Source organism: Mesoplodon bidens, assembly GCF_964165515.1.
Source record: "Mesoplodon bidens genome assembly, chromosome: 13".
In the NCBI taxonomy this organism is placed as follows: domain Eukaryota; kingdom Metazoa; phylum Chordata; class Mammalia; order Artiodactyla; family Ziphiidae; genus Mesoplodon; species Mesoplodon bidens.
In genome coordinates this window covers 17,928,504-17,955,951 of record NC_138169.1, presented here as the reverse complement: position 1 = coordinate 17,955,951, position 27,448 = coordinate 17,928,504, and the positions used below count along the sequence as shown (strand labels likewise).

General features: G+C 41.0%; 1 protein-coding gene across 8 annotated transcripts in view; it reads right to left on the bottom strand.

The window, feature by feature from the left end:
• The window catches only part of GIT2 (GIT ArfGAP 2), a 46,839-nt gene that overhangs the window by 9,130 nt on the left and 10,261 nt on the right, over positions 1-27,448 (bottom strand). For 2 of the 8 annotated variants that reach the window (XM_081252706.1, XM_081252707.1), the window contains exons 7-14: positions 26,827-26,921; positions 17,470-17,515; positions 16,086-16,137; positions 12,717-12,789; positions 12,368-12,465; positions 11,065-11,176; positions 7,739-7,881; positions 5,534-5,683 (exon numbers count right to left, since the gene is read on the bottom strand). In XM_081252706.1, coding sequence (XP_081108832.1) covers positions 5,534-5,683; positions 7,739-7,881; positions 11,065-11,176; positions 12,368-12,465; positions 12,717-12,789; positions 16,086-16,137; positions 17,470-17,515; positions 26,827-26,921 — 769 coding nt within the window. Of the gene's footprint in view, positions 1-1,587; positions 1,837-2,393; positions 3,162-5,533; positions 5,684-7,738; positions 7,882-11,064; positions 11,177-12,367; positions 12,466-12,716; positions 12,790-16,085; positions 16,138-17,469; positions 17,516-26,826; positions 26,922-27,448 lie in introns of those variants that run through there. The other 6 variants (XM_081252701.1, XM_081252703.1, XM_081252702.1 and 3 more) reach the window with 6 other exon arrangements.

Here is a 27,448-nt window from a genome sequence, read left to right as displayed (position 1 = left end):
AAACAAAAAACCCCACCTCCTACCCTGGCTTCAGCCCAGGTTTCCCAGAAAAGTATCCTGAAAAACAACTCACTACACACATGAGATCAGTGCTGAAACTTCCATGCTAGCCAATGACAGATCCCTAGAGATGTTTAATCCCTTAGTGAAATGCCTCTCGGAAATTACTTGGAATTTATAAGGCTACTTTTCTATGAGGGAAAGACAATACCTAGCGTAATTTGTCAAATTTGCCAATGTTTCTTTTTTTTTTTTAATAGATAGCCTTAAACAAATATTTGTTTTTTAACCAGGACAGATGATATGAAATGAAAAACTATACAGATGATTTAAAGTTGGTATACACTATCAATCTGCTCCTTAGTACAGATATAGAACTTTTACAATAATAAGACGTTCTTACATTTTAAATGTTTCTAAAATAAAAAAGTACACTGTGAAAACTAACAAAGTGGCTTTTCCTAAATTTTGTTTTCAGTTATACAAAAATAAGATTCTTAACTTAGTTCAATGGCATTCCCATTACACCAAATGTATCAAATCAATTGCTTTAGAATGTTCAGCCCAAACAACTTAAAAAGTTGAAGTAGTAGACTCCCAGTTACAATATAACAACACTGTAATTTTACCACATTAAAGCTTGACAAAATTAAACTAGGGCTTAATTTCCTAGACCATATCCTTTACTTTCTATTTACTCTGAGAATTTTTTTGGAAATTCCTGTAAGAGTGGACTGAAGAATGACTCTGACATTCAAAAAGATAAATATTACTCTTTGAGAAAACATCACATAGGTTCAAAATGCCTGCAACATTTTGTCAAAACATAGGTTTTTTAAAACAAATTAATCCCCAAGAAATATAATATTTGAAACCCTCACAACACAATAGTTGTTCCACTGTAAAATAGGAGCATTAGTAGCCTGTTACAGAATACGATCTTTGGAATTTAACGCTTGTAAGGTCGATATAGAATTCTTACATCTCATTCTTATAAAGTGAAAAAGCAACACTTTCTCCACGCAGGGAGGAGGATGCAGCTAAGCAGGCACACTGACCACAGGTGCAGGGGCTGCGGAGGCCCAGAGGCTTCCAGACCTGGCCTGCATGCCCAGGCCACAGACGCCACCCGCTCCACTGGGAGGAGCAGAGGCGGCGCCTTGAATTCTCAGGGCTCCTGTAAGGGGGCACATGTCCGTCTACCTCGAAGAAGACGGTACTCACTGCCGCCGGTAACCTTTATAATTTGCTTTTGTTTTTGGAAATAGGGAAGGAAGCTTGTTACCAAAAAAGTTCCAATAGTGGCTGGCTGGGAAAGATATTATGGGTACGGGGGAGAAAAAGGGGAGAGGGGCTGAGCAAGAGCCAGAATCCCCAGGGTCGTTGGAAAACTTTCGGCCAGTGGCCCTGAGTGCTTGTGGGAACACCGCAAGCACCTGTCGACATGTTAATACAGCAAACACAAGGACGACTCTTGTAGCCCAATTTGGCAAAGCAGAGACTGGGGATCTGCAGGTTCAGAAGAGGGAAGGCGGGAGTCAGGCTGGACAGAGAGTGAAAAGCAGAAGCGCCAGTGGTGTTACTTACGTGCGCAGGGAAAGGCTGGAGTCTCGTCCTGCTCTCCTCGGGGTGGTTCACTTCTCCCATTGGGAGATAGGGTTTCTGACCTGATCCCGTCTCGTACATGGACATGGGCCTACTGCCCCGGGCAGATGGACGTCTCTTTAAAGAAGAGTGGTTGGAAGTGTCTGTGTACTCAGAATCAGTTTGCACCTGATATATATTGGTTGTGGCCTGTTTCCTGAGGTTCGAATTTTCACTCTGGAGTGTTTGAAGCTGAAAGACATGTTTGGCAGTGGGACTGTGTTTTTCTATAGCAAGCAGAAAAAGCAAACACCAAGTAAACGCATACAACTACCAGCTTTAACAATAAGAACAGTAACAGCTCGCTGGGTTGAAAGTCAAAGGCAACTACAAACCAAAACTCTTTCTTCTAGAATGAGTGAAACGCAATCAACTCACTTTGTCACTTAAGTGAATTAAATAGCTAATTTCTGAATGTGAAAAAGTTGCAGTTTGGACTTTTTAAAAGCAAACTGTCTAACCACGTAAAAATTGGTCATGGTGGGCCTGGGAAATGTTTGCAGGCAAGCTGCACTCTGGATTATTCTAAGGCTGTTTCAAGCAAGAGTTTGAGATCATTAAGACATCACTTAGGTAACTTGCTTTTCAAATGAGCCCTGAGCAATTTGCAAATGCCAAAAATGTCAGCAGACACCATGGAAGCAGCACAAAGATAACTAGAGTTGCTTTGCAAAGCAAGAAAGACAGTGAAATTCAGCTTACGAAAAATCAGATGAGCTACTGCTTCCCAAAAAGCCAACAAGAAAAAATAAGATCAACAAGTTTTTATTACATAATACTCTTTAAAATTCCAAACAATTTAGCAGTTTTTTAAAAAGAGAGGGAACCAGATCTTGGTTAAGTTTGCTATATTAACATATCACGAAGAAAACCGGAGACCTATTGAACTATCAACATCTTCATCTGAACGCTCCACGTAGTGCGCGCTGCCCTCTGGTGATCGGTCATCTTTCAGCCAGGGCCGGAATACCTGGCCTCTCTCTCCTTTGGCTCTGCCGCCCAAAAATGCGACCGTGGTGGTGTCAGCTTTAAACACTCTAATCTGCCTGGCACCCCGTTTGAGTTAGAGGCTGTCACTTGGAGACCCTGAATGCTCTTTCCATTCCTTACATGCAGGCTGCTTCATGGTGCTGGATTAGAGTTAAGGGATCAGCAAGGAACCGAGTTACTCTTTAGCATCTGGCATTTTAAACACAATTAACTGAGTCCAGGCTGCACAACGTCCTTCCCCTCTGGTGCTCCTCCATCTTCCAGGACATTTTATAAGCTGGGTGTGGTGTGCGTTCAGCTGTCTACTCTTTGACAGAGACTGTAAAATGTGACCAAATTCCCCACCAGGGCCAAGGCTTAAGTCCACAAGCAACTGTGTTTGCACCAGGAGATCATTACTTTTTCAATAGCAAGCCCATTCAGTGTTAGGAGTTACTTTCAATTTCTATTTTAGAAAAGCACCGATCTGTGAAAAATACACCAATAGTGGCTGCTCCTCTTCATTAATTAGCATCTTTTCCAAGCAACTGTTAAATGTGAAAGATCAGACACAAATCATGCTACTTCGTCAACTATATATATTAAAAAACTTTACCTAACTTTGAAATAAAATCAATGCATCTTCGCTAAATAAACAAGTTCCACATACTTTATATTAGTAGTGCCAAACTTTTGTGAAAGTCTGACTTACTGTCTTTGCAACAGAAATACTCTCATTCTCAGTTTTCTCAAAGCGTGATCCCTAAGAAAGGATAGATTGCTTCTACACCAGAAAGGCTTTCAGGGCGTAACTTATATCTGCAACTCCCTTTCCAAAGAAAGAACAGCTGCAAAGTGACAAGCAGCTACTGAAAATTCCTACATTCCAGGAAACAGACAGGCATAAAGTGCCTGTCAAAACTACTTATTAGGGAACCCATATTCTACAATGAAATGGTCAAGGTCCAACCAGTGAGGAGCATAACTGACACATGGTCCTCAGTGTAGGACTGGGGGATCTGGTCACAAGCTTGTGTGTCTATGTGAAAACCTCTTAGAGTATTTTAGACAAGGTCTTGAAATCTTAAACTTTATCTTCACACTTTTCACTCTAAAACATCCAGCCTGGATTTTGCTTGAATGTGCTTTGATGACCACTAGTTCCTGGTCTCAATTTTTTAAAATTTTAGTACTCTGTACTTAGCGAGATATCCTCAGATAAATCTGAATGGTGCTTATCTTAATAAGAACCAGACTACACTTTTTTTGTCTGAAAGGAGTATAACAGGGCATGAAAAGTTATAGATAATAGGTTCATAAATCAAAAGCATTTCTAAGAATTGAGGAGATAATCCGTGAGCAACGGCAAATAATTCCACTCTGCATTTCTTAAAGGAGCTTGAGACATTTGCTTTCAGAGATTCGAGGTTATCTCTGGTGATTTCTACAAATACTAAAAGGAGAATAATAAGAATAAAAATGGTGATGCTTAGCAGACTGATTTGCAGTGGCAAGGTCAGCATGTTTCAGAAAAAGTCACCTCAAAAAATGCATTAGTTCAATTAATGAGACAAACTGTAATTCATTAAACAAAAGATATTTCAGAAAAGACAGAAAAAGTGCAAGCCCTGTGTGCTATGGCAAAAAGGCACTTTGTCTGTCTTGTTCATGGCTGCACACCAGCCGGTGACAGGGCCAGGGTGGCACAGAACAAGTGTTTGATTAAAATCTGATTGATCTTCAGGCATTCTTGTCCCCTTCTATTATAGGTATTGAGGCCATATATCTCAAAACGTCTCCAAAAATGATCTAGAACTCAAAAGAATCCTGGACCAAGCCGCAGCCAAGGGTGCACTGCAGTGTTTTTCCCTGACAAGCAGAGGGGCATGGACCTCTTCTTAGATCTTCAGCCTTCCTTTAGGAAGCACCATTGAAAAGGGCCCAGCCACAAATGAGGTGTACCATGTCCTCTGTTCTTGATAATGATTTTGAAGCATCACTCTTCAAATGATAGTAGGAAGACACAGATATATACTTTGTTTTGTTTCTGTTTAAGGAAGTGTACAGAATCTCATTTTGTAGAGCACTGAATGATGGGAGCAGTACCCACAAAGTCTCGGGCAGAATTTAGAATCTTTCCACTTCTTCTTCTTAGCATTCTTATAGAGAGTTATATACGTAATCCCCTCTGAAGCATATTCCTTGCTACTATTAGCCATACTTTTCTTAGAGATAGAGATTAATATATTTATATATTTCTAACTCTCTCAAAAGGCGGCAAACAAGGAAATGCCGAGCAAATGAAATTGTTTCTTACCAGCGTATAGTTCTCGCTGGTGCAAACTCAATGTTTTCTTCCATTTATTGAGTACCTATTCTGTGGCTCTGAGGACATGATAAATTAGTGGTAATTACTGGTGAAAAAAAAGCGGGGCTGTGGGACTGGGCTGCCAGGGTAGGGGTGGGTAATATCTTAGACTAGAGTGAACAGGGACAGTACCCCTGTGTGGCATGGGGTTTGGAATGCGGATAAACACATACACCTGTCCTGGGCTTTCGTCTGCCCTGTCTTCATGGCGTGATTATTCTTTAGAACAAGCAATAAATAGGAAGAATCACATCCATGGAGTGGGGTCTAGCTTCCCAGGAAGGACAGGATAGTGCAAGGGTTTCTACAACTGACACAAACACTTAATAGGCTGTAATGTTTTCCTACCTGGGAAACTTACACTGGATTTATTTCTAATCAAAGCTACTTCATTTAAAATATCCAAAATACATACTGCTTCCAAAAAGACAGCTTGGCCCAAAGATTTTTAGATCTGTGTTTCTTCCCTCTGACCACAAGCATCATGCCTGGGATTCTTCCTTATACTATGGGGTTAAAGAGCAACCATCCTGGCATTTATTGACATGTTACCTTTTTCTGCATAATTCTCAGCTCGTCACTCAAGTTGTTATTCACCTTCATTAGCTGTTGTATCTTGGCCTCAGAAGCCACTAGAGCGTTTTTGACCTCCATAAATTCCTGCACAGTGACTGGTCCATCTGATAAATCTGAATCTAGGCTCTAAAAATAAATTGGGGAAAATGTTCACAATCTGAGACGATGATAACATTCAAGACTAACTGCTAAAGAATTTCAAATTCTGACCATGCCAGCTGGATCGCAAAGTTAATCAAACCAAATCAAGGCTTCTAAGCGTAATGCAAAAATAAAACATAAAGGTAGGGCTACTAAAGTATTTGAAAAATTTTAAAGTCAATATTTTCTAATAGATCAGACAGAGGGGCTACAAATCTATTCTGACAATGAGTATGCAGATCTGTCTTGTCTGCCTTTCTCTTGCTCATTCATGTTTCTTTTTTTATTCATTATTTCATTAATTCACTCATTCCAACTTTTCTGATGCTTTTTTACTAAGCAGCAGGCAGTGTTCTAGGGGCTTGGGATACATAAGAAAAGAAAATAGACAAAGATTCCTGCTTCCATGGTGTTTACATCCCAAAAGAGTGAGAGAGGGAAAAAATAAAAATAAATAACTATATAGTACGGAGAAAGGTGATAAGTGCTATGGAAAATAAATAGAATGGATCAGAGTGAGGGGTTGGGGAGCTGAAGTTGGGGTGAAGGTGGGTGCATTTTAACCTGACAGGTGGGTAGGTGGGACATGAGCAACAGCCTGCAGGAAGGGAGGTCATTAGTCAGATGGCTGTCTGAAGGAAGGGTGTTACAGCCAGCAGCAGGGCTCAGCTGGAGGGAATGGGTGTGCAAGGCGGAGAGGAGGGGGAGGCCGGCCAGTCTAGGGACCCCGTCGTGTACGGTCCTGTCATGACCCGGCTTTCACTCGAGTGAACCCAGCGCTTCTGTGGAGACCGGGCAGAGATGTTTCAGATGGAACAGGTGACTCCTGCTATCCCCTCCACATTCCCTGCATCTGCCAGTGGCACCACTGATTCTCACAGCTGTGTAAGCTGGAAAGCCCTGGACACAACTCCGGTAAGTCTACCTTCCCACTTCAAACATCCAACTTATTGCCAAGCCCTGCCTTTTTTATCTTCCTCCTGTTCATCCATTCTCAAATGTTTGCTGGGCTCCTCTGTGGGCCAGGTCTGGGACACTCAGCAGTGGGTGGACCAGCCAGGCCCCTACTGCCCTGTCCTCGGGCTCACACTTTGCTCCAGTAACTGTTCTTCCATCCAGACCCTCCCAGCCAAGGCCCTGAGGTGAACCTGTTTCACCTCGTTTGGACCTCGTCAGCACCTCCTACTTGGGTTCCCTTTCTCCACACCCTGGTCCACCGGAACAGTCCTCCCAAAACAGAGGACCCAACATGGCTGACATCGCCCTCCTGCCCTGCCTAAAAGCTTCCTGGGCTCTGCACTGTTGGCCAAGGTCCAGGCCCTTTGGTCTGGCGTCACACTCCTGCATATGGTGTGACCCCTGCCCTCTGCTGCAGCTCTGACTCCCACTCCTTTCAGGCTGACTCCACATGTGACCAGATTCCCCCCACCACCCACGCCGCTGTCTCACTTCCTCTCTGTCTAGCCCACCCTCCCCAGCCTCTCCACACGCCCACATCCCAGGCATTCTTATTTTTTTTTTTTCCCCAGGCATTCTTCAAGGCACACGTTAAAGTCTCCCCTGATACTCCTCCTCAGTGACAAGTTGTGTCTCCGCTGACCACCCCACTCCCGGCTTGTGTCTGTGTTTATGACCCTTGTACTGCAGTTCTCTCTCCTGGGCAGTGACGGCCTCGTAGAGGAAAGGGACTAGGCCTCACTCAGGAAAATATTATCCAGGGAAGTCTGGATAACTATCCAACAAAAGTAAACATTTGTTGAAAGAATAAAACCCACCAGTCCTTCCTCACAGGTTTTATAAAGTCAAAACTGCAGAAGGGCTGTGAGTCAACAACTGACTCAGGGATAACAGACCCCCTATTTTAAAACTATTTACCTCATTGACCTTTGCTTGGCCCAAGCTAGTAGAAAACCCGACTCTACTTCCAGAGCACTTTTCACAAGCCCAGCCCTCAAGTGACTTACAAAGCAGGCAAATTTTCAGGGGGAAAGATCTGAAAAGAAAACACAGTCTCTTTCTGTGTGCAGTGTGCCACCTCACCTTCTGCCTATGTGCCTTGCTCGCAGTGGCTTCCAGATCTGTGTCTTCATCTGATGCCACACTGTCATAGTCCGGCTGGTCATTGTCCTGACTCTCACCACTGTGCTGGTTACTGATTGTTTTCAGTATGAGCTCCACATTGTCTACCAATAGAAGCAAAAAACTTTACTTCAGGCTTGCAAAAAATTTTTTTTCCTAAAAAACTAGCCATTTAAAAGACTGGAAGAAAATGACAGAAATAGCAAGGTTATATTCACCCCAAAAAGGGATAACAGAGCAAGTTATCAACTGGACAGAGAGTCTACTAAAAACTGCAGAGACAGATTTAAGCATCCCTCTGAGCGACCTGCCAAATGTGGGCAAATTAATTAGATGGTTTATGAAAAAGCTGCTCAGATATGGGGACAGGTTCCCAAATATGTAATCATTCAAGGAAACAGGGTGTAGCTCGAAATCATGAAAATAAGGCTGTAACTAATGTAAGATTAACTGCAATTTAGTTATAATTGTACCTTGTTTACAAGGTAATGTCAAGTCAAAACAGAAAGGAAATTGTTAAAGTGGAGCCTAGAAACTAGGTGATCAAAGAGTAGGCATCGCCTGCCGATGCAGGGGACGTGGGTTTGTGCCCCGGTCCGGGAGGTTCCCGCATGCTGCGGAGCGGCTGGGCCCGTGGGCCGTGGCCGCTGGGCCTGCGCGTCCAGGGCCTGTGCTCCATGGCGGGAGGGGCCACAGCGGTGAGAGGCCCGCGTACGGCAAAGAAAAAAAAAGAGTAGGCACATCGGCCTTTCGTTAGCTGAATGCCAGTGAGAGAGAGAGAAAGAGGAGAATGACCCATTGGACACACATGGGCACACCAGGAAGGTATGGTCTATAGGGAAGCAGGGATGACTCCATTGGCTCCAACACATTTTGAATGAAAGATTTCACAAATTATCCAAGTCTCTCCACTTTCTTTCAGGCAACTCAAGCAAACCTCTAATTTCCAATATTGTTTCTGGATATTTTGATGGATAATATCTTGGTGATAAATTATGTTTACTTAAAAGGAATTTTAATTTTTAAAATTAATATTTAAAATATACGTGCCAGGGCTTTCCTGGTGGCACAGTGCTTAAGAATCCGCCTGCCAATGCAGGGGACATGGGTTTGAGCCCTGGTCCGGGAAGATCCCACAAGCCTCGGAGCAACTAAGCCCGTGCACCACAACTACTGAACCTGTGCTCTAGATCCCGCGAGCCACAACTACTAAAGCCCACGTGCCACAACTACTGAGCCCGCGTGCCTAAAGCCCGTGCTCCACAACAAGAGAAGCCACCGCAATGAGAAGCCCGCGCACCCCAACGAAGAGCAGCCCCCGCTCGCTACAACCAGAGAAAGACTGTGCGCAGCAACGAAGACCCAATGCAGCCAAAAATAAATAAATAAATAAAATAAAATAAAATATATATGTGCCATCAGATTATAGAAGTGATAAAGATTCAATATAGAAAAATTGAAACTGATAGAGTAATCATTAATAGCTACTGATACATGTTGTTCTATTTCCTTCCAGTCTTTTTCCTAAGCATATAAACATACATACAGTCAATTTCATTATTTGTAGCAGTTACGGTCTATAAAGTTGCTGTGAAGAACAAATTAGCAAATATTAAACCATTGTTCTGACTGGAAACACAGGGTTAGGTTCCTGCAAACCTCTGATCACATTTTTGTCAACTGATAAATATATAACCTCGTTTTACATGTGATTCTGTTTAAAGACATCTTTAATACATGTTGTTGATCCATTAACATGGAACTCATGGCCAACAGCACTATAACTCACGCCTGAACGAAGCTAGTCTAACACATGTATTTTCTCCACAAGGCACAACACGACCTTCTTGCATTTAGGAATCCTACATAGCTCTTCAGCACTCTACTTGGGGGCCACTTCAAATAGTGAAATCACCAACAAAAAGCATAAAAATGTGAAAACTGTGGCACTAAATAATTCTCAAAAAGGACACCTGTTTACAGTATAAGAGTTGAAATAAGGCAGAGCATGGCCTTGTTCAATCTCAGCTGGGAACATGCATTTTGGGTGACTCAAATTTTTCAGCATGTTGCATACATCCACAAATTACCATCAACGTGCTGTCAGTATGATTTTGAGGTAACAACTTTTAATGAATAGGTGAATTGGCAAATATGAGATCCGTGAGTAATGGGGATTAGTGGTATATTTATATTTACATGTGATATATTCACTTGTACATATGTTTATATATAAATGTTTTCCTTACAAAATTTGGATTATACTAAAGCTTTTTAAAAAAATTAATTTATTACTTTATATTATGTCATTACATAGTCTCTGAAAAAAGTGTGCACTATTCAAATATGTAACTAATAATTGCTCTATTATTGCTTATTTGTTTCTAATGTTTCCAGTGCTATATATAACATACATGTAACATCTCTATTTCCTCTCAATTAACACCTAGAAATGGAACCACCAAATCAAAGAATTTGTGCATTTTGAGACTTTAAAGGACCCTTATCACTGCACCTTCACCAAAATTTAATAAAGTTTCTTAGAACTTGTTTATGTCTGGTTGAATAAGTAAAATCAAGAACAAATGGCTGTCAGTTAACGATTACTATCTCTGGGGAATGTGATGCTGACTGAAAACTGAATCTTTATGGTATGTATTTTTCCTGTTTACATGTTTTTCAATTTAAAAATGCATTATTTCTACAATTAGAAAAAAACAACAAAGATACAGCATCAGGGCTGGGGAGGAAGTAGGTTCCCAAGCATGGAGACAGGACCCTGAGCTACTGAACAAGACTCAAAGGGCACCTCGGAAATAGGTGCTTGGTGCTCTCTTCACAATTTTAAACCCCAATAATTCTTGCTGTAGACATCTAAAGTTTATAGCAACAAATTCTAATTATGGAGAACTCAGTCTTGTAGGTAAACAACAGCAGGTGAGCTGGAATTTCAGTCAAGAGGGTTTAGTTTCTTATGTCCTTTAACAAGATCTAAGTCAGAGTTTTGAGTTAATTTCAGAACGCAATTTTTTAGGGAAGACAGGTGACCCAAGAGGTAAAAAATCATATATAAGATAAATTTGAATCACAGTTAATAATGCTGAAATATTTATAATTCACCAGGACTCAAGAGAGAAACTTGTCGTCACAACATAGCACCAATAAAACTTACAGGGCTTTAACTAAGCTGTGGTGTCAATGACTGCTTTAATTATTTTTATAACTTTAACACTTGTGTGAAGTTTTAAGGCCAAAGAAGCAAACATTTAGAGGTCTGAAACAGTTACCTTTTGAACTAGAGAGAGGACTGCCTTGCTGTCTCCTCTTGGCATCACTGAGAATGTCGATAACCAGGGTGGCAAACTCATGGGCGTTAAACCGAGCTAGTTTCTGTCTGCCCTGAGGGTGAGAAAATAATTGGAAATATTCCCAGATGTAAAAATACAAACATATTCACATAAAACTAGTCAGACTACTGTTAGACTTCGGCAAAGACCTTCCAGCATGCTCAAAGTATCATCAATCACAGCCATAACTGAATCAAATTTAACATTTTCCTTGTGAACAGTTTAAAACCATTTACATAATAGAACAATATAACATTTAAGTTCTCACAATGTGTATCTATTTTTGTGAACCGAAACAAAATGGTTCTCTTAATGCTTTCTTTCTAATATCAATTCAGTTTTGAAGTAGGCCTACTAATCAAAAATTAATTTGAAGGGACAAATTTTAACATTTCAACATAAAGTTATAGTCTAGATGCTGGGACTCTATCATCATATATAACCAATAATCAATAAAAATGAAAAGAGCTTCATAATTTACTCAGCTTCACTGCTCTTGACGGATGGTTAGGCTTTCTTCAGTGCTCTATTATTACATACAGTGCTTCGATGAAAATGTGCATAAAGCTTTGTATTTTTATTTTATTAGAACATATTCCCAAATGAGGAATTCCTGTGTGGAAGGATGCAGTTAATTTTGAGGCCTCTGAAACCGGTTAACAGATTGCTTTTCTGAGGTCTGCAGCAATTTAAACTCTTACCTGTAGCATGAGAAAGCCCATCTTGCCACATCCTTACCAGTCTGGAGTATCCTTTATTATGTATTGATACTTTATTAAGTTGATTGATAAAACTTTCATTAATGCCTGCAGGTTGCTTTCTTTGAGTACTAATGAGATTAAACATTTCTTCACAATTGAAAGCCATTTATTCTTTCTTTCTTTCTTTCTTTCTTTTTTTGCCCTTGCACTTGTGGAATCTTAGTTCCCCAACCAGGGATTGAACCCGTGCTATCAGCAGTGAAAGTGCAGACTCCTAACCACTGGACCGTGAGGGAATTCCAGCCATCTGTATTTCTTTTGTGAATTGTTTTATATTCTTTCCCAGTCATCTATTAACTTCTATTGCTTTTCTTATCAATTTGTGAGGGTGTGTGTGTGTGTGTGTGTGTGTGTGTGTAAAGGATATTAACATTTTAATCAATCAAAAAATCTTACATACCTGTCCTGGGAAAATAAAATACCATGATATCAGCCATTCCGTAAATATCACTACTAGTGAGTTTTTGGACTCGGCCACTTGCCTGGTTCCGTGTCGATGAGTACTCGGGATTGACCGGAAGGAAGGGGACGACGGTTGTCTCGGTCACCAGGGTGCTGTGATTTTGCGTGGCAAGCCAGACTAGCCAGAGGAAAGAGCCAGAGGTAGAATCTCATCACCACGGGTGCCACTGCTCCTCTAAGAGCCGCGGCTCTCGCATTACTAGGTACACTAGGGGCAGCACACTCCGAAGCCAGCATACACAAGAGTCAATGTTGACACGCGTGTTATCAGGACAGTAGAAATTGGGCAAGTAAAAACACTGAGGCTGGCAGCTTGCTGCTGCCTACTGATAACAGAAGCTTAGTAGATAAAGCCACATGTTAAGTCACCTGCATCAGTCTCTCGCCTGTCAACTTCATCGTACACATCCATGGCAAGTTCTTCAAACAAATGATTACTTAGCTGAAAGTAAAAAAAATATCAGGAACACAAGGGACAAGGATTAACACTAGGAGAATGAGTGGGGACTGCGACTTATTCACCCTTCTACTTCCAACGTCTTATCCAAAGCCAGTGCTTACTTAGTAAATGCCCACCACTATTAAACAGACAGTAACATTTCCAAAATAGTACAGATCCTCTAGAAATACCTGCCACCCACAGCAGCCTCCCTCCTGATACGCAGATAGGGCTGTGCCATAAGGGAAGCAAGAGGCATCTAAAGTGCGTATCTCAAAGGCAGGGTCCAGTTCTCCGCCCTTCGTGTGACATCACCTTTTTAAAGTCTCTTCTGCTCTTTTGAGAATGTTTGCCAGTACCCTCTCTGCCCCCAGTATACGGGATCTGAAACCCCTGGTAGGATTAAGAAGCCAAAACACACCAGAGGATAAAACGTGCCACTGAAGGAAAATACCACCCAGACCTCGGTTAAGTCTCTCTGCTGTCTTCCTCAGTAGGGGTCCCCCAAACCCCAAAAAAACTACCTGAGCGTCCCCTACCAAGGACAGCCCGTCTAATCAGTACACTGTGCAATGTCCCAACAAAACAATCCCCACAGACTGGGGTGCCCTCCTGGCAGCAACTGGGTCTTCCTCAACCCAGAGGAGGCTAAGCCCCTACCAGGCTGGCTCCAGCTCTTTCCGCACTTTTTGCCTCATGAAACCCTGCCGCTCGGTGGCTGTTACTTCTGAGTTGACTGCTTCCCCACTCTGTGAGGGAAGATGCTGAATTTGTTCCATTCTCTACTGTTCCCTACATCCCCACACAGTACCGGGCACCAAGATGGGACTCAGTAAATATCCATTCACACACTGACCAGAAGGTACTTCATGCAGAATTTAAAGCTGGCTGCACACACCTCATTAAACTCGTTAAAATGGGTACAATACATTGTTAGGTGACAAAAGCAGGATATAAAATTCTATAATTACGCTTCAGTTAAAAAAAAAAGACAGGCATCTGAAACAAGAATTAGAAAAAATATACCAAAATATTGAGCGTGAACCCATTAAGAATATAGTAAATGAGGATGATTCCCCTTCTCTATTTTCCAAATTTTATCTAGTGTGGTTACATTACATTTATATTTAAAAATAAACTCTAAGAGCCTTTTGCTGGATAAGGTGATGAAGGATTGAGAAACTGAACTTGTACCATAAACACCCAATCTGTTTCCTCTAAGGGGCTACAAGCTGATGTTATTATTACTAACAATAACTACAGCAGCAACACTGTTGCGGGCTTACATCCCAGGCGCCTTGCTAATACCATCATCATTGTAAATACAACACATCTCTGAAGACAGGAACTACTATTATACCACTTTACAGAGAAGGATACCAAGGCACAGAAGTTAGCTTACCTAAAGTCACAAAGCCAAGAAGTGATGGACCTGGGATGCAAGTTTCTCTTAAAATGTTAATATTTACTAATTCAAGGAATACATTAGTGGTCTTATATTTCTCCCAGCTTTTCACTAGGGAGGGAGGAAGGAAAGAGGGAGGGAGGGAGGGAGAGAGGGAGATATTGTGGGATAAACACTGAATTGGCACTGATAGGAGGCGGAGACCACAGGGTGGGGGCAGCTCACACTCACTGGGCAGCTCTGACTTGCTGCCTCTGCTGGATCACTATCTCCCTTTCTAGGAGACGACACCGAGGTACAGAGAGGTGAAGGAGCTCGTCAGAGCCGAGATCCACACCTGACCAGTCTGACCCAGAGCCCAAGTTCTTGAGAGCTATACTCAACTTTGTCCCAGATGTTTATCTAGTGCCTGCCACACGCTAGAGATATTACAGACATAACCCCAGCTTTCAGCCTAGCAAATGTAGAATAGGATAGTCAAGGGGAGCTTGGATTTTATCCATGTTTGAATTATTTAAGATGAAAATTGGCTTACATACTGTTAAGTAATTAAAAGGTAATCACAGAATATTCAGTGCTGACTCCAAAGCTTATCATCCTAATCATCTTACTATATGACCTCCTTAATTTAAGAAAGGCAATAAAAACACATACACACAAAACTGCAGATAGAGAACACAGAGACACCAAATTGCATAAAATACATTTATTTCATATTACAGTTAAATGCTAGTAATGAGAAATTCATTTTATGTAATATTTAGTACTTAATATTATATGAAATTCTAGCAAAGAGTCTTCTATGAAAAGGGGAATGAAGAGTAAGACATAAATTAGGGGAGTTGCAAATTCAGAGTTAGGCTTTGGGAAAACTCCTACCTACACTGTGAAGGGGGTCAGATTTCAGCTACTTGAATGATGAAAGGGAGGGTAGCTGGGAAAGCACAGCAGGCAAATGAGGATTCCTGAAAGAGGACTTGAAGTTGGCCTCCGAGGGTGCTAACCCTTAAAGAAATATTTAAGCGCACGCACCCACCCACACCCACATCCACACCCACACAGTGGGAACCAGATGGGAAGCAGGGCAAGAACTGAAGGGTGAGAGTGGGATGACGCCCATAAAGGCTACGAAAAGAAGCTAAGAATCTTGGTTCTGATCTTGAGAGCAATGAGAACAGCTGAGGCGGGTAATCGGGTGCTTAGAACGGCTGGGGAAGCACTGGGCGAGGCTTCATTTGTGGGGACTAAACAGAGAGAAATTATTCCCAGAGGAGTAGATTTCTCGGGGTCCTGACTAAGGCTGCAATGGGCAGGCTGAAGAGAAACACAGAGACTAAAGTGAGCTTGTGACCTGCAGAACTGGGCAAACTCTGAGCACATAGCTGAGGCAGAACCAGCAGTTAAAAGCCTACATTTACAAAACTCTGATGAATGGCGTGGGACACACACGACAATTAGCGGTGGCTGGATCCCAAATAGCAGCGAGTCAATCTGCAGTACTCACTATTCCAGCTTCAGCTCTTATCATTCTCTAGCATCCTATGAGGCTACAGGAAGTAATCCCAAGAAGTGTGTCCCACTTATTCATGTACATTGAGAGAAACTAGGGAACTCTTACGGGGAGAAACAACTTCCTAATGTCAAAGGCACAGTCTTTGCTTTTAAAATGACAGAGAAAAATGCCATTATTTGAAGCCAAGCCAATAAATTGGATATACTAAACTTACTAGTACTTTCATTCTTCTTTGCTACATACTCGATGGTCTGCTTCTGATTTAACATCTGAGAGCATGAAACAAAGTTATTTGATGTACTAGGTAATGGGCTAAGAACAGGTATTAGCAGGACACATGGTTTTCCATACTGGAGTTCACTAGGAAAGAGAGATACTCACAGACTGAAGTTTCTTCTTAGCAGCTTTTGCCAATTCAGACAAATCCAGGCTGCTAAGAAAGTGTACAAAACTAATAAGCAAATAAATAAAACCATTTTCATGAGCTCTGTAGAAGATTAAGATAGCCAAAGGATTAAGATATTAATTACAGTTCATGGACAAGGTCAGAGGCCAAAATTCTACAGCCCAATCATCAGTGAGGAAACTTAACAGAACTTAGTGAAAGTATCTCCTAGAAATACCATAATCATGCAAAGTGGTAAACAGAAAAATAATCACCTACTAACCAAAAGGCAAAATTACTGCCAGGTTAGTCCCCAGGCCCTTTATGTGAGAAGTCATAATTTTTAAAGTATTAAAAAAAGCATTCAGAGGAAAACACAAGAAGGGCAGAATGTTAAAAAACAGAATGGCAAGATTACATATGGAATAGCAATTAACCATTTCATAAAGTCTTGACAGTATTTATGCAAAGTTTATTGGCTAAATAAGGGTTTAAAGTTCATTTCTGCAGCTGTGAACTCATCTGACCTTATAGACCGGGGGCAACAGATTATAACCCACTTTTTGTTCGGCCTAGGAGCTAAGCATAGTTTTTACATTTTTAAGTGGTTGGAAAAAAAACCCAACAAATGATACTTTATAATATGTGAAAATTATATGAAATTCAAATTTTAGTATCCAGAATTTTTTTTTTTTTTTTTTTGCTGTACGCGGGCCTCTCACTGTTGTGGCCTCTCCCGTTGCGGAGCACAGGCTCCGGACGCGCAGGCTCAGCGGCCATGGCTCACGGGCCCAGCTGCTCTGCAGCATGTGGGATCTTCCCGGACCGGGGCACGAACCTGCGTCCCCTGCAGCGGCAGGCGGACTCTCAACCACTGCGCCACCAGGGAAGCCCCAGAAATAAAATTTTATTGAACAGACATGCCCTCATTTACATAGTGTCCATGGATGCTTTCATTTACAACTGGTAGAGTTGAGTAGTTGTGGCAGAGGCTGTATGGCCCAAAAAGCCTAAAATATTTACTATCTAGACCTTACCAACAACAAAATTTGCTGATCCCTGTCATAGACCAAGGCTACACTCTCTTATAAACAGGAATATTCTGTGATATATCCAGAGACACAATATACTGTCACAACTAGCTAAAACTGGGACAGTATCTCTAACTCCAATTTTATTAGCAAATTTCTTACTTGTGCTTTTTCAAACTTAAGTTTTATAGGGTGGTTTACTTACAGCCATCTTATTTCCAAATTGCATAGCCATAAAAGAGAAAAATGTATGGGCTTTGTTAAACACGAAGTATAATACACTTAAACACTATACAACCAAGGAAATACTAGTGACAGATAATATTGATTGGTATTTCAATGGCCTTACCTGTCTGCCATTTGAGGTATTATAAAGTGCTGTCCATTTTTGTGATCTGAAACAGAAACCAAGTCAAAGTTTTGTTCATATAAATATTGATAAGATCTGTAAAGGAATACCATCATTATTTTCTCAATTTATGTTTTGCAATTAGTATCTTCCCATACTTATGATCTATGTGGGAGAAACAGATGTTGCCAGATTGACTACAACTTCCCAAAATCTGGCCAGTAGCAAGGATCATTTCCTCATTTTCTTCTGGTACAAAGGTCCCAACGTCATTAAGTGGAAAGCCTATGCTCACCCTAATCCTAACGCTGTTTGTCCCCAGTATAACTAATGATCTTCAGCCATGGAAAGGACATTTAGGGAGCTGAAGTAGCTTGGAGCAGGCTTCCATCTGCTCTCCCATGTGGGATGGTGGGGCTTCCTTGAGCTTTAGTGGCTTACCTTCAAATTAATCAATTAGCATAAACAGTCAGGGCTGGCCCAGGTGGTCTGGGCAGGTGCAGGCACGGGCTCTGTCTCCTATAATGCTGAGTCCTCATCAAGCTTGTGGAGGACACTGATCATGTGTCAATGAGTAAAGCCACTATGAGCATTCACATACAGGTTTTTGTGTAAACATAAGTCTTTACTTCTCTTGCGTAAATACCTAGGACTTCTGGGTTATAGGTAAATGCATGTTTAACTTGGTAAGAAACTGCTAGACTTTTTTCCAGGGTAGCTCTATCATTTTTCTAACTGCAACGTATGAGAGTTACCATTGTTCCACACCTTCCCCAGCACTTGTGTTGGTTTTTTGTGTTTTGTTTTATTTCAGTCATTCTAATAGGTACTTAGTGGTATCTCACTGGGTTTTAATTTGTATTTCCCTAATGGCTAAAGAACTTCTCTCTCCATGTATCTGCCATTTGTATATTATATTTGCCCAGATTTTATTGGGTTGTTTCTTTTCTTACTGTAAAGTTTTAAGTATAAATATTCTGGATCCAAGTCCTTTGTTGGATATGTGATTTCCAAATATTTTCTCCCAGTCTGTGGCTTGTCTTTTCGTTTTCCTAACTATAGTTTTTGCAGAGCAAAAGCTTAAAATTTTGACAAAGGCCAGCTTATCAATATTTTCTTCTACGGATTGTGCTTTTGGTGTTACATTTAAGTACTTTATATAATCCAAGACCACTAAGATTTTCTCCTATGTTTTCTTCTAGAAGTTTTAAAGTTTTAGGTTTTACATTTAGATCTATGATCCATTTTCAGTTAGTTTTTTAAAAAATATTTTATTTATTTATTTATTTATTGGCTGCATCGAGTCTTAGTTGCGGCACGCAGGATCTTTGTTAAGGCATGCGGGATCTTTTGTTGCAGCACGTGGGCTTCTCTCTAGTTGTGGCGTGCGGGTTTTCTCTTCTCTAGTTGTGGCGCACAGACTCCAGGGCACATGGGCTCTGTAGTTGTGGCGTGCAGGTTCCAGAGCGTGTGGGCTCTGTAGTTTGCAGCACGCGAGCTCTCTAGTTGAGGCGTGCGAGCTCAGTAGTTGTGGCGTGCGGGCTTAGCTGCTCCTGGCATGTAGGAACCTAGTTCCCTGACCAGGGATCGAACCCATGTCCCCTTCATTGGAAGGCGGATTCTTTTTTTTTTTTTTTTCTTTTTGCGGTATGCGGGCCTCTCACTGCTGTGGCCTCTCCCATTGCGGAGCACAGGCTCCGGACGCGCAGGCTCAGCGGCCATGGCTCACGGGCCCAGCCGCTCCGCGGCACATGGGATCCTCCCAGACCGGGGCACGAACCCGCATCCCCTGCATCGGCAGGCGGACTCTCAACCACTGCGCCACCAGGGAGGCCCAAGAAGGCGGATTCTTTACCACTGGACCACCAGGGAAGTCCCCTCAGTTAGTTTTTTTTTTTTTTTTTTTTTTTTTTTTTTTTTGCGGTACGCGGGCCTCTCACTGCTGTGGCTTCTCCCGTTGTGGAGCACAGGCTCCGGACGCGCAGGCTCAGAGGCCATGGCTCACGGGCCCAGCCGCTCCGCGGCATGTGGGATCTTCCCAGACCAGGGCACGAACCCGTGTCCCCTGCATCGGCAGGCGGACTCTCAACCGCTGCGCCACCAGGGAAGCCCCCTCAGTTAGTTTTTATACAAGGTGTGAGGTTTAGGTTGAAGTTCATTTTTCTGCACATGGATATTCAGTTGTTCCAACACCATATGTTGTACTGTCCTTCCTCCATTGAATTGCCTTTGCAACTTTTGTCAAAAGTCAATTGAACATATTTGTGTGGGTCTATTTCTGGATTCTCTATACAGTTTCATTGATCTGTATGTCCACCTCTTCACCACAACCACTGTCTTGAGTACAGCAGAGCTTTACAGCAAGTCTTAAAATTGGGTGGTGTGATTCCTCCCATGTTACTACTGTTCTTTTGCAAAACTGCCTTGGCTATTCTAGTTCCTTTGTTTTTCCATGTAAAATTTAGAACCAGGATATCCATGTCAATAAGCAAATCCTTTGATTGCATTAAATTTACAAATTAATTTGTGGAGAATTGACATGTTAACTATATTGAGTATTTCAATCCATAAACATAGGAGAAACCCTTTTTCAGGCTTTCCTTGATTTCCTTCATCAGCATTTTGTCATTTTTAGCATATAGATTCCACATAGTTTCAGGTTCTAATTGTCCACTGTTAGTCTACAGAAATATGACTGATTTTTGGTTGTTCATCTTGCATTCTGCAACCTTGCTAAACTCATTCATTAGTTCTAGACACTTTATTATAGATTCCTTGGGATTTTCTACATGGAAATCATTTCATTATGAATACAGGCAGTTGTATTTCTTCCTTTTTAATCAGTGTGCCTTTTATTTGGTTTTCTTGCCTTATGGCACTGGTTAGGATTTCCAGTGCAATGTTGAATAGAAGTGGTGACAGTGGACATCCTAGCCTTGTTTCCGATTTTCAGGCAAAAGCATTCAATCTCTCATCATTAAGGATGATGTTAGCTGTGGCTTTTCAATAGATACTCTTTATTGGATTAAGGAAGTCCCTTCTATTCCTAGTTTGCTAAGGTTTTTCTTTTTTCTTTAATCACAAAGGGATGCTGAATTTTATTAAATGCTTTTTCTGCATCAACAGGTCAGATTATCCAGTTTTCTTTTTTTAGTCTGTTAATGTGATGAATCACATTAACTGATTTTCAAATATCAGTCATATATCTAGAAACCCCACTTGGTATATTACATTTTCCTTTTTACATATTGTTGGATTCAATCTGCTTATAATTTACTGAGAAATTTGGTGTCCCTGTTAGTGAGGGATATTTTTTGGTGCCATCTTTGCTGGGTTTGGTATTGGGGTAATGCTGGCCTCATAAAATGACTTGAGAAGCATTGCCCCCCACTTTTTTTTTTTTACTGTTTTTTTTTAACATCTTTATTGGAGTATAATTGCTTTACAATGGTACACTAGTTTCTGCTTTATAACAAAGTGAATCAGTTATACATATACATATATCCCCATATCTCCTCCCTCTTGCATCTCCTCCCACCCTCCCTATCTCACCCCTCTAGGTTGTCACAAAGCACCAAGCTGATCTCCCTGTGCTATGTGGCTGCTTCCCACTAGCTATCTATTTTACATTTGGTAGTGTATATATGTCCATGCCACTCTCTCACTTCGTCCCAGCTTACCCTTCCCCCTCCCCATGCCCTCAAGTCCCCCCTACCTTTCTATTTTCTAAAATATCACATAAAACGGATATTATTTCTTCTTCGAATGTTTGGTAGGATAGTCTCATTTTATGTGCAAAACCTGAAATGTGAATTCCAAATACTTAAAAATATCTGTTAAGAATTATAACTGCAAAGCTAGCAAGCCATGTGAGTCATAAGCCACACTGATTGTATTGCTCTATGGCAATACCACTTCAGCTGGTTCACAGTATTTACCAGTGTCATCACCTGGGCTAGGGTTTTCTTTAATGGAATGTTTTTAATTACAAATTCAAGTTCTTTAAAATGTAGGATTATATATTTACATTATCTCTTTCTTCTTGGATAGGTGTTGGTAGTTTGTGGCTTTCAAAGAATTGGTTCATTTTATCTAAGTTGTCCAATTTATATGTATGGTTATTTATATTTTGCATTACCCTTTAATGTCTGTGGGGTTTTTAGTGATATCTTCCTATGTGTATTCTTTCCTTTTTTCTTTGTCAGTATGTCTAGACCTTTACCAATATCATTAATCTCTACAAAGAATCACCTTTTGGTTTCATTGATTTCTCTCTACTGTTTTCCTTTCTCAATTTCATTGATTTCTACTCTTTATTATTTCTTAACTTCTGCTTGCTTTGGGTTTATTTTGCTCATCTTTTTCTAGTTTCTTGAGGGTTGGGAAGCTTAGATTAGGATTTGAGACCTTTCTTCTTTTCTAACATAATAATTTAATGCTATAAAATTTCCTGTTGGGCTTCCCTGGTGGCGCAGTGGTTGAGAGTCCGCCTGCCGATGCAGGGGACGCGGGTTCGTGCCCCGGTGCGGGAGGATCCCACGTGCCGTGGAGCGGCTGGGCCCGTGAGCCGTGGCAGCTGAGCCTGCGCGTCCGGAGCCTGTGCTCCGCAATGGGAGAGGCCACAACAGTGAGAGGCCCATGTACCGCAAAAAAAAAAAAAAAAAAAAAAAAAAAAAAATTTCCTGTAAGCCTTGCTTTAACTGCATCCCACAAATTTTGATTCACTGTCTTTTCATTTTTGTTCATCTGATATTTTCTAATTTCCGTTAAGACTTCCTCTTAGACCCATGGATTATTTAGAAGTATGCTGTTTAATTTCCAAGCATTTGGGTATTTTCCAATTATATTTTGATTATTTATTTCTAGCTTAATTCCATTATGGTCAGAGAATATACTTTCTAGGATTTTAACTCTTTTAGATTTGCTAAGGTTTGTTTTATGACCCAGAATATGGTCTATCTTGGAATGTTTGACTGTGTACTTGAAAGGAACATATGTTCTGATGTTGTTAGGTAGAGGATGCTATAAATGTCAACCAGATGCAGTTGGTTGATGGTTTCAGTTCAATATCCTTGCTGATTTTCTACCTCTAGTTCTTTCTATCTACTAACTAAATGAAGACTGTTGAGTCTCCAACAATTGTGGATTTGACCTTTTCTCCTTTCAGTTCTATCAAAGTTTGCTTCCTATATTTTGCAGCTCTATTGCTGGGTGTGTACCCATTTAGAATTGTTACATTTTTTTAGTGAGTTGACCCTTTTATCATGTTGTGTCCCTCTCTATCCCTGCTAATTCTCTTTGCTCTGAAGTCTGCTTTGTTTGATATTAATATAGCCACTCTAGCTTTCTTTTACTTAGCGTTGGCATGGTATATCTTTTTACCCCTTTTTGCTTTTTAACTTACCTATACCATTATATTTAAAGTGGGTTTCTTGGACACAGCATACAGTTAGGGCCTGTTTTCTTTTTTTTAATCCATTCTGACAATCTCTGCTTTTAATTGGTGTGTTTAGATCATTAACATTTAATGTAATTATTGTTATATTTGGATTTAAGTCTATGATTTATTATTTAGTTTCTATTTGGACCTCAGTTTTTTGTTCCTCTCTCTCCCCTTTCCTCTCTTTTTTTGAATATTTTGAATCAAAACATCTTTTGATTATTTGGGTAATTTTTAACAGTCCATTTTAATTTATCTCGAGAGTTTCTGACCATATATCACTGTATAGTCTTTTTTCAGCGCTAGGGATTAAAATATAAATAACTTTTTATAATCTACTTAGAAATAGTATTTTACCATTTTAAGAAGAATGCAAAAATTTACCTCCATATTTCTTTTACCCTCTCCCTTTTATGTTATAATTGTCAAATGCATTACAATGACATATGCTGAAAACCCCACCATACAATACTATAACTTTTGCTTTAAACTGTCATACATATTTTAGAAAACTTAAGAAGAAAACACAGGGCTTCCCTGGTGGCGCAGTGGTTGAGAGTCCGCCTGCTGATGCAGGGGACATAGGTTTGTGCCCCGGTCCAGGAAGATCCCACATGCCGCAGAGTGGCTGGGCCCGTGAGCCATGGCTGCTGAGCCTGCGCGTCCGGAGCCTGTGCTCCCCAATGGGAGAGGCCACAAACAGTGAGAGGCCCGCGTACAGAAAAAAAAAAAAAAAAAAAAAAGAAGAAGAAAACACAGCCTATTGTATTTATCCAGATACTTATCATTTCTGTTCTTCTGTCATTTCTGAAGTTCCAAGATTCCCTCTGGTATCAATTCCCTTCCACCTAAAGAACTTTCTTTAGTATTTCTGTTAGAGCAACTAATTCTCTTATTTTCTTTCATCTTAAAATGTCTCAAGGGGCTTCCCTGGTGGCGCAGTGGTTCAGAGTCTGCCTGCCAATGCAGGGGACACGGGTTCGAGCCCTGGTCTGGGAGGATCCCACATGCCGCGGAGCAACTAGGCCCGTGAGCCACAACTACTGAGCCTCTGCGTCTGGAGTCTGTGCTACGCAACAAGAGAGGCCACAATAGTGAGAGGCCCATGCACTGCAATGAAAAGTGGTTCCCACTTGCCACAACTAGAGAAAGCCCTTGCGCAGAAACGAAGACCCAACACAGCCAAAGATAAATAAATAAATAAATAAATAAATAAATAAAAGCTGAGCTGATGTCCAAAAAAAAAAAAAAAAGTCTTTATTTTTTCAGGACTTTCCTGGTGGCACAGTGGTTAAGAATCCGCCTGCCAATGCAGGGGACACGGGTTCGAACTCTGGTCTGGGAAGATCCCACATGCCGTGGAACAACTAAGCCCATGCGCCACAACTACTGAGCCTACACTCTAGAGCTCACGAGCCACAACTACTGAGCCCATGAGCCACAACTACTGAAGCCCGTGCACCTAGAGCCTGTGCTCCGCAACAAGAGGAGCCACTGCAACGAGAAGTCCGCACACCACAGCAAAGAGTAGCCCCCGCTCGCCGCAACTACAGAAAAGCCTGCATGCAGCAACAAAGACCCAATGCAGCCAAAAATAAAAAAAATAAATAAAATAAATTTATAAAATAAGAAAGTCTTTATTTTTTCTTCATTCCTGAAGGTTATTTTCACTGGAAATGGAGTTCTAGGTTGACAGTTCTTTTCTCTCAGCACTTAAAAAATATTGTTCTACTGGGGCTTCCCTAGTGGTCCAGTGCTTAAGACTCCCACTTCCACTGCAGGGGGTGCACGTTTGATCCCTGGTCGGGGAAGTTCTGCATGCCCCGTGGTATGGCCAAAAAAAAAAAAAAAAATTGTTCTACTTCCTTTTCATCTCCATGGTTTTTGATGAGAAATCCACAATCATACAAATACCCCTTGTTCCTTTGTATGGTACGTCATTTTTTTTCTCGGCTGCTTTCAAGACATTTTCTTTCTTCGGTTTTTAGCAGTTCGATTTTGATGTGTGTGAGTGATGATTTCTTTTGAGTTTATTCTGTCTGGAGTTATCGGAGACCCTTGAATTGTAAGCTTACATCTTTTGCCAAATTTAGAGTTTTTAGCCAATATTTCTTCAAGTATTTTTTTCTGCATCACATTCTTTATGATCTCTTTCTGGGAGTGTGATGATACAAATGTTTTGATTTTGTCCCATAGGTCCCTAAGGATCTGCTCCGTTTCTTTTCCTCCTACTCTTTTTTCTCTCTGTTGCTCAAACTGGATTATTTCTAGTGATCTATTTTCAATGCACTCTTTTCTTTGCCATCTCCATCTGCTATTAAGCCCAACCAGTGAGTTTTAAAATTTTAGTTATTGGATTTTTTAATTCTAACATTTCTGTTCTGTTCTTTTCTATATCTTCTATTTCTCTGTGGAGACTGTCTATATTAGATTTGTTTCAGGAATGTTCACACTTACTTCTTAGAGCATGATGTTACTATCTGTTTTAAAATCTTTATCTGATAATTCCAACATCTGAGTCATCTAGGGTTGGCATCTGTTAACTACCTTTTCCCATGCAAGTCTTCGGGATTTTCCTGGTTCTTCATATGTGGAGTAATTATGGGTGGTATCCCTGACATTTTGCATATTACATTGTGGAGACTCTGAATCTTCCTTAAACTCTATGGAGAATGTTAATATTTTGCTCTAGCAGGCACCTGACCAGGTGAGGTTCTGTCTCCGGGGCCAAGTGGTGAGAGAATAAAGAGAAAAACAAAAGGAATCAGGATTCCCTTCAGGCTCTTGGTCAGAGATTTAGGCACCTGTGCTGCCACTGCTGTTGCCACTACTGAAGCCATAGGATTGCCTAGGGACTAGGGTGGGGAAAAAAGGAAGAGAAAAAAACCCCAGGGGAATTCCCCTATTCTCTGTCCTGTAGGAATCCCATTTCCTGCTCCTCAGACCACACAGAGAAGGCTTCTTTGCACCTGCTATGCAGTTCCAGGTTTTAGGCTATCCTGGATGCCATATCAGAAGCAAAATAAAGGGGACACTCACCACCAGCTTGATGGTACTTTGAGTTCCCTAATCTACCTGCTACAGTCCTCAGATAGCTACTCCATGTATTTGGTCCATAGTGTATAATTGTGTTCAGCAGGAGAGACTGGGTCGGGGTGTGCTTATTCTATCTCACTGGGAACTGGAACAACACCAAGGGCTCTTAACTCTGTTGTACAACCAGGGTGGAGAACCACTGTATACATGTATGTGGATATTCTATATCAAGGGTTGGCAAACTTTTTCTGCAAAGGGCCTGACTGTAAATATTTTGGGCTTTGTGGCTGTATGGTCTCTGTTGCAACTACTCAACCTACTCAACTCTGCTGCTGTAGTGTGAAAGCAGCCTAGATAATATGTAAATGAATGGGCATGGCTATCTTGCAATAAAACTTTATTTGAATAAAAACAGGTGATAGGCTTATCTGGCCCATGCACCACAGTTTGCTGACCCCAGTTCTACCTCATGAGCAAAGCTGGTTAATGGTAAAGTTCACTTTTTTACTTTTTCCCATTCCTTAGATAGCAGAATTCTGCAAATAACTACAAAAGTTAATCCTTTGCTCTTCCATTCCTACTCCCATTAATCACAAGAACCGTGGTGCACGTTCAGTTTGGGTTCAATTATGCTCTTTGATTCCTGAAACAGTCACTACTGTAGAGCTAAAATTTTTAAAACTAAAATTCAAGATTTGACCGATGTTACCTATTTCACATATAACAAAAAACGCTGTAGCTATCACTGCAAACAGAAATCCTTATTTGCAATTTTCTCAAGGATACGTTAAAGCAGAGATCATAAATAACAGTGTCCCAATTTGTTTTTCCAGAGACTGACTGGCTGGAGGTGTGGAGAGGCTGCTGTCCTTTCAACTCACCTGGTTTCCTGCCACACAGATAGAAGGCTAGTCTGTCAGTCAGCTCATACTGTATTTCTACGAGGCGTTCTGCCAGCTCATGGTGCCCTCCTTGCCTATCAAGAGAAAACAAAGTACCATTTTTATTGCTCGTTGGCCACTGGAGCTAGAATAGAAAAGTACAGAGACGTTCCCTGAGATACCTGAGTCATTTATCAAACGTGACTTTTTAGAATAATCAACCTTTTTGAGTGAGGTAAACTGTCAAGGTCTACTTCGATTCCCACCTTTATAAAAACTGTTTTCACAATCTCAACTATCACCTTTCCTTTATTAATTTATAAGACAGAGTACTTAACAAGGAATTCAAGGACTTACGAGAGGGACAAAGAATAACTTCATCTAATGAGGTAGAAAATAAAACTAATAAATGGTCAAGGGTAGAGGTTCTCAAAAATTAACTAGCATTTTAAAAAAAATATACAGATGTCCAGGACCCACCCTTGGAAATTCTGAATCAATAAAAACAGGAGCAGTGTGGACATTAATATTTTGAAAAAGGTCCTTCCCCTAGATGCTTCTCATGCAGCCAGCCTGACCTCTGGATTAGAGTTCAGTAACCACTTCAAGGTCTTTGATTCAG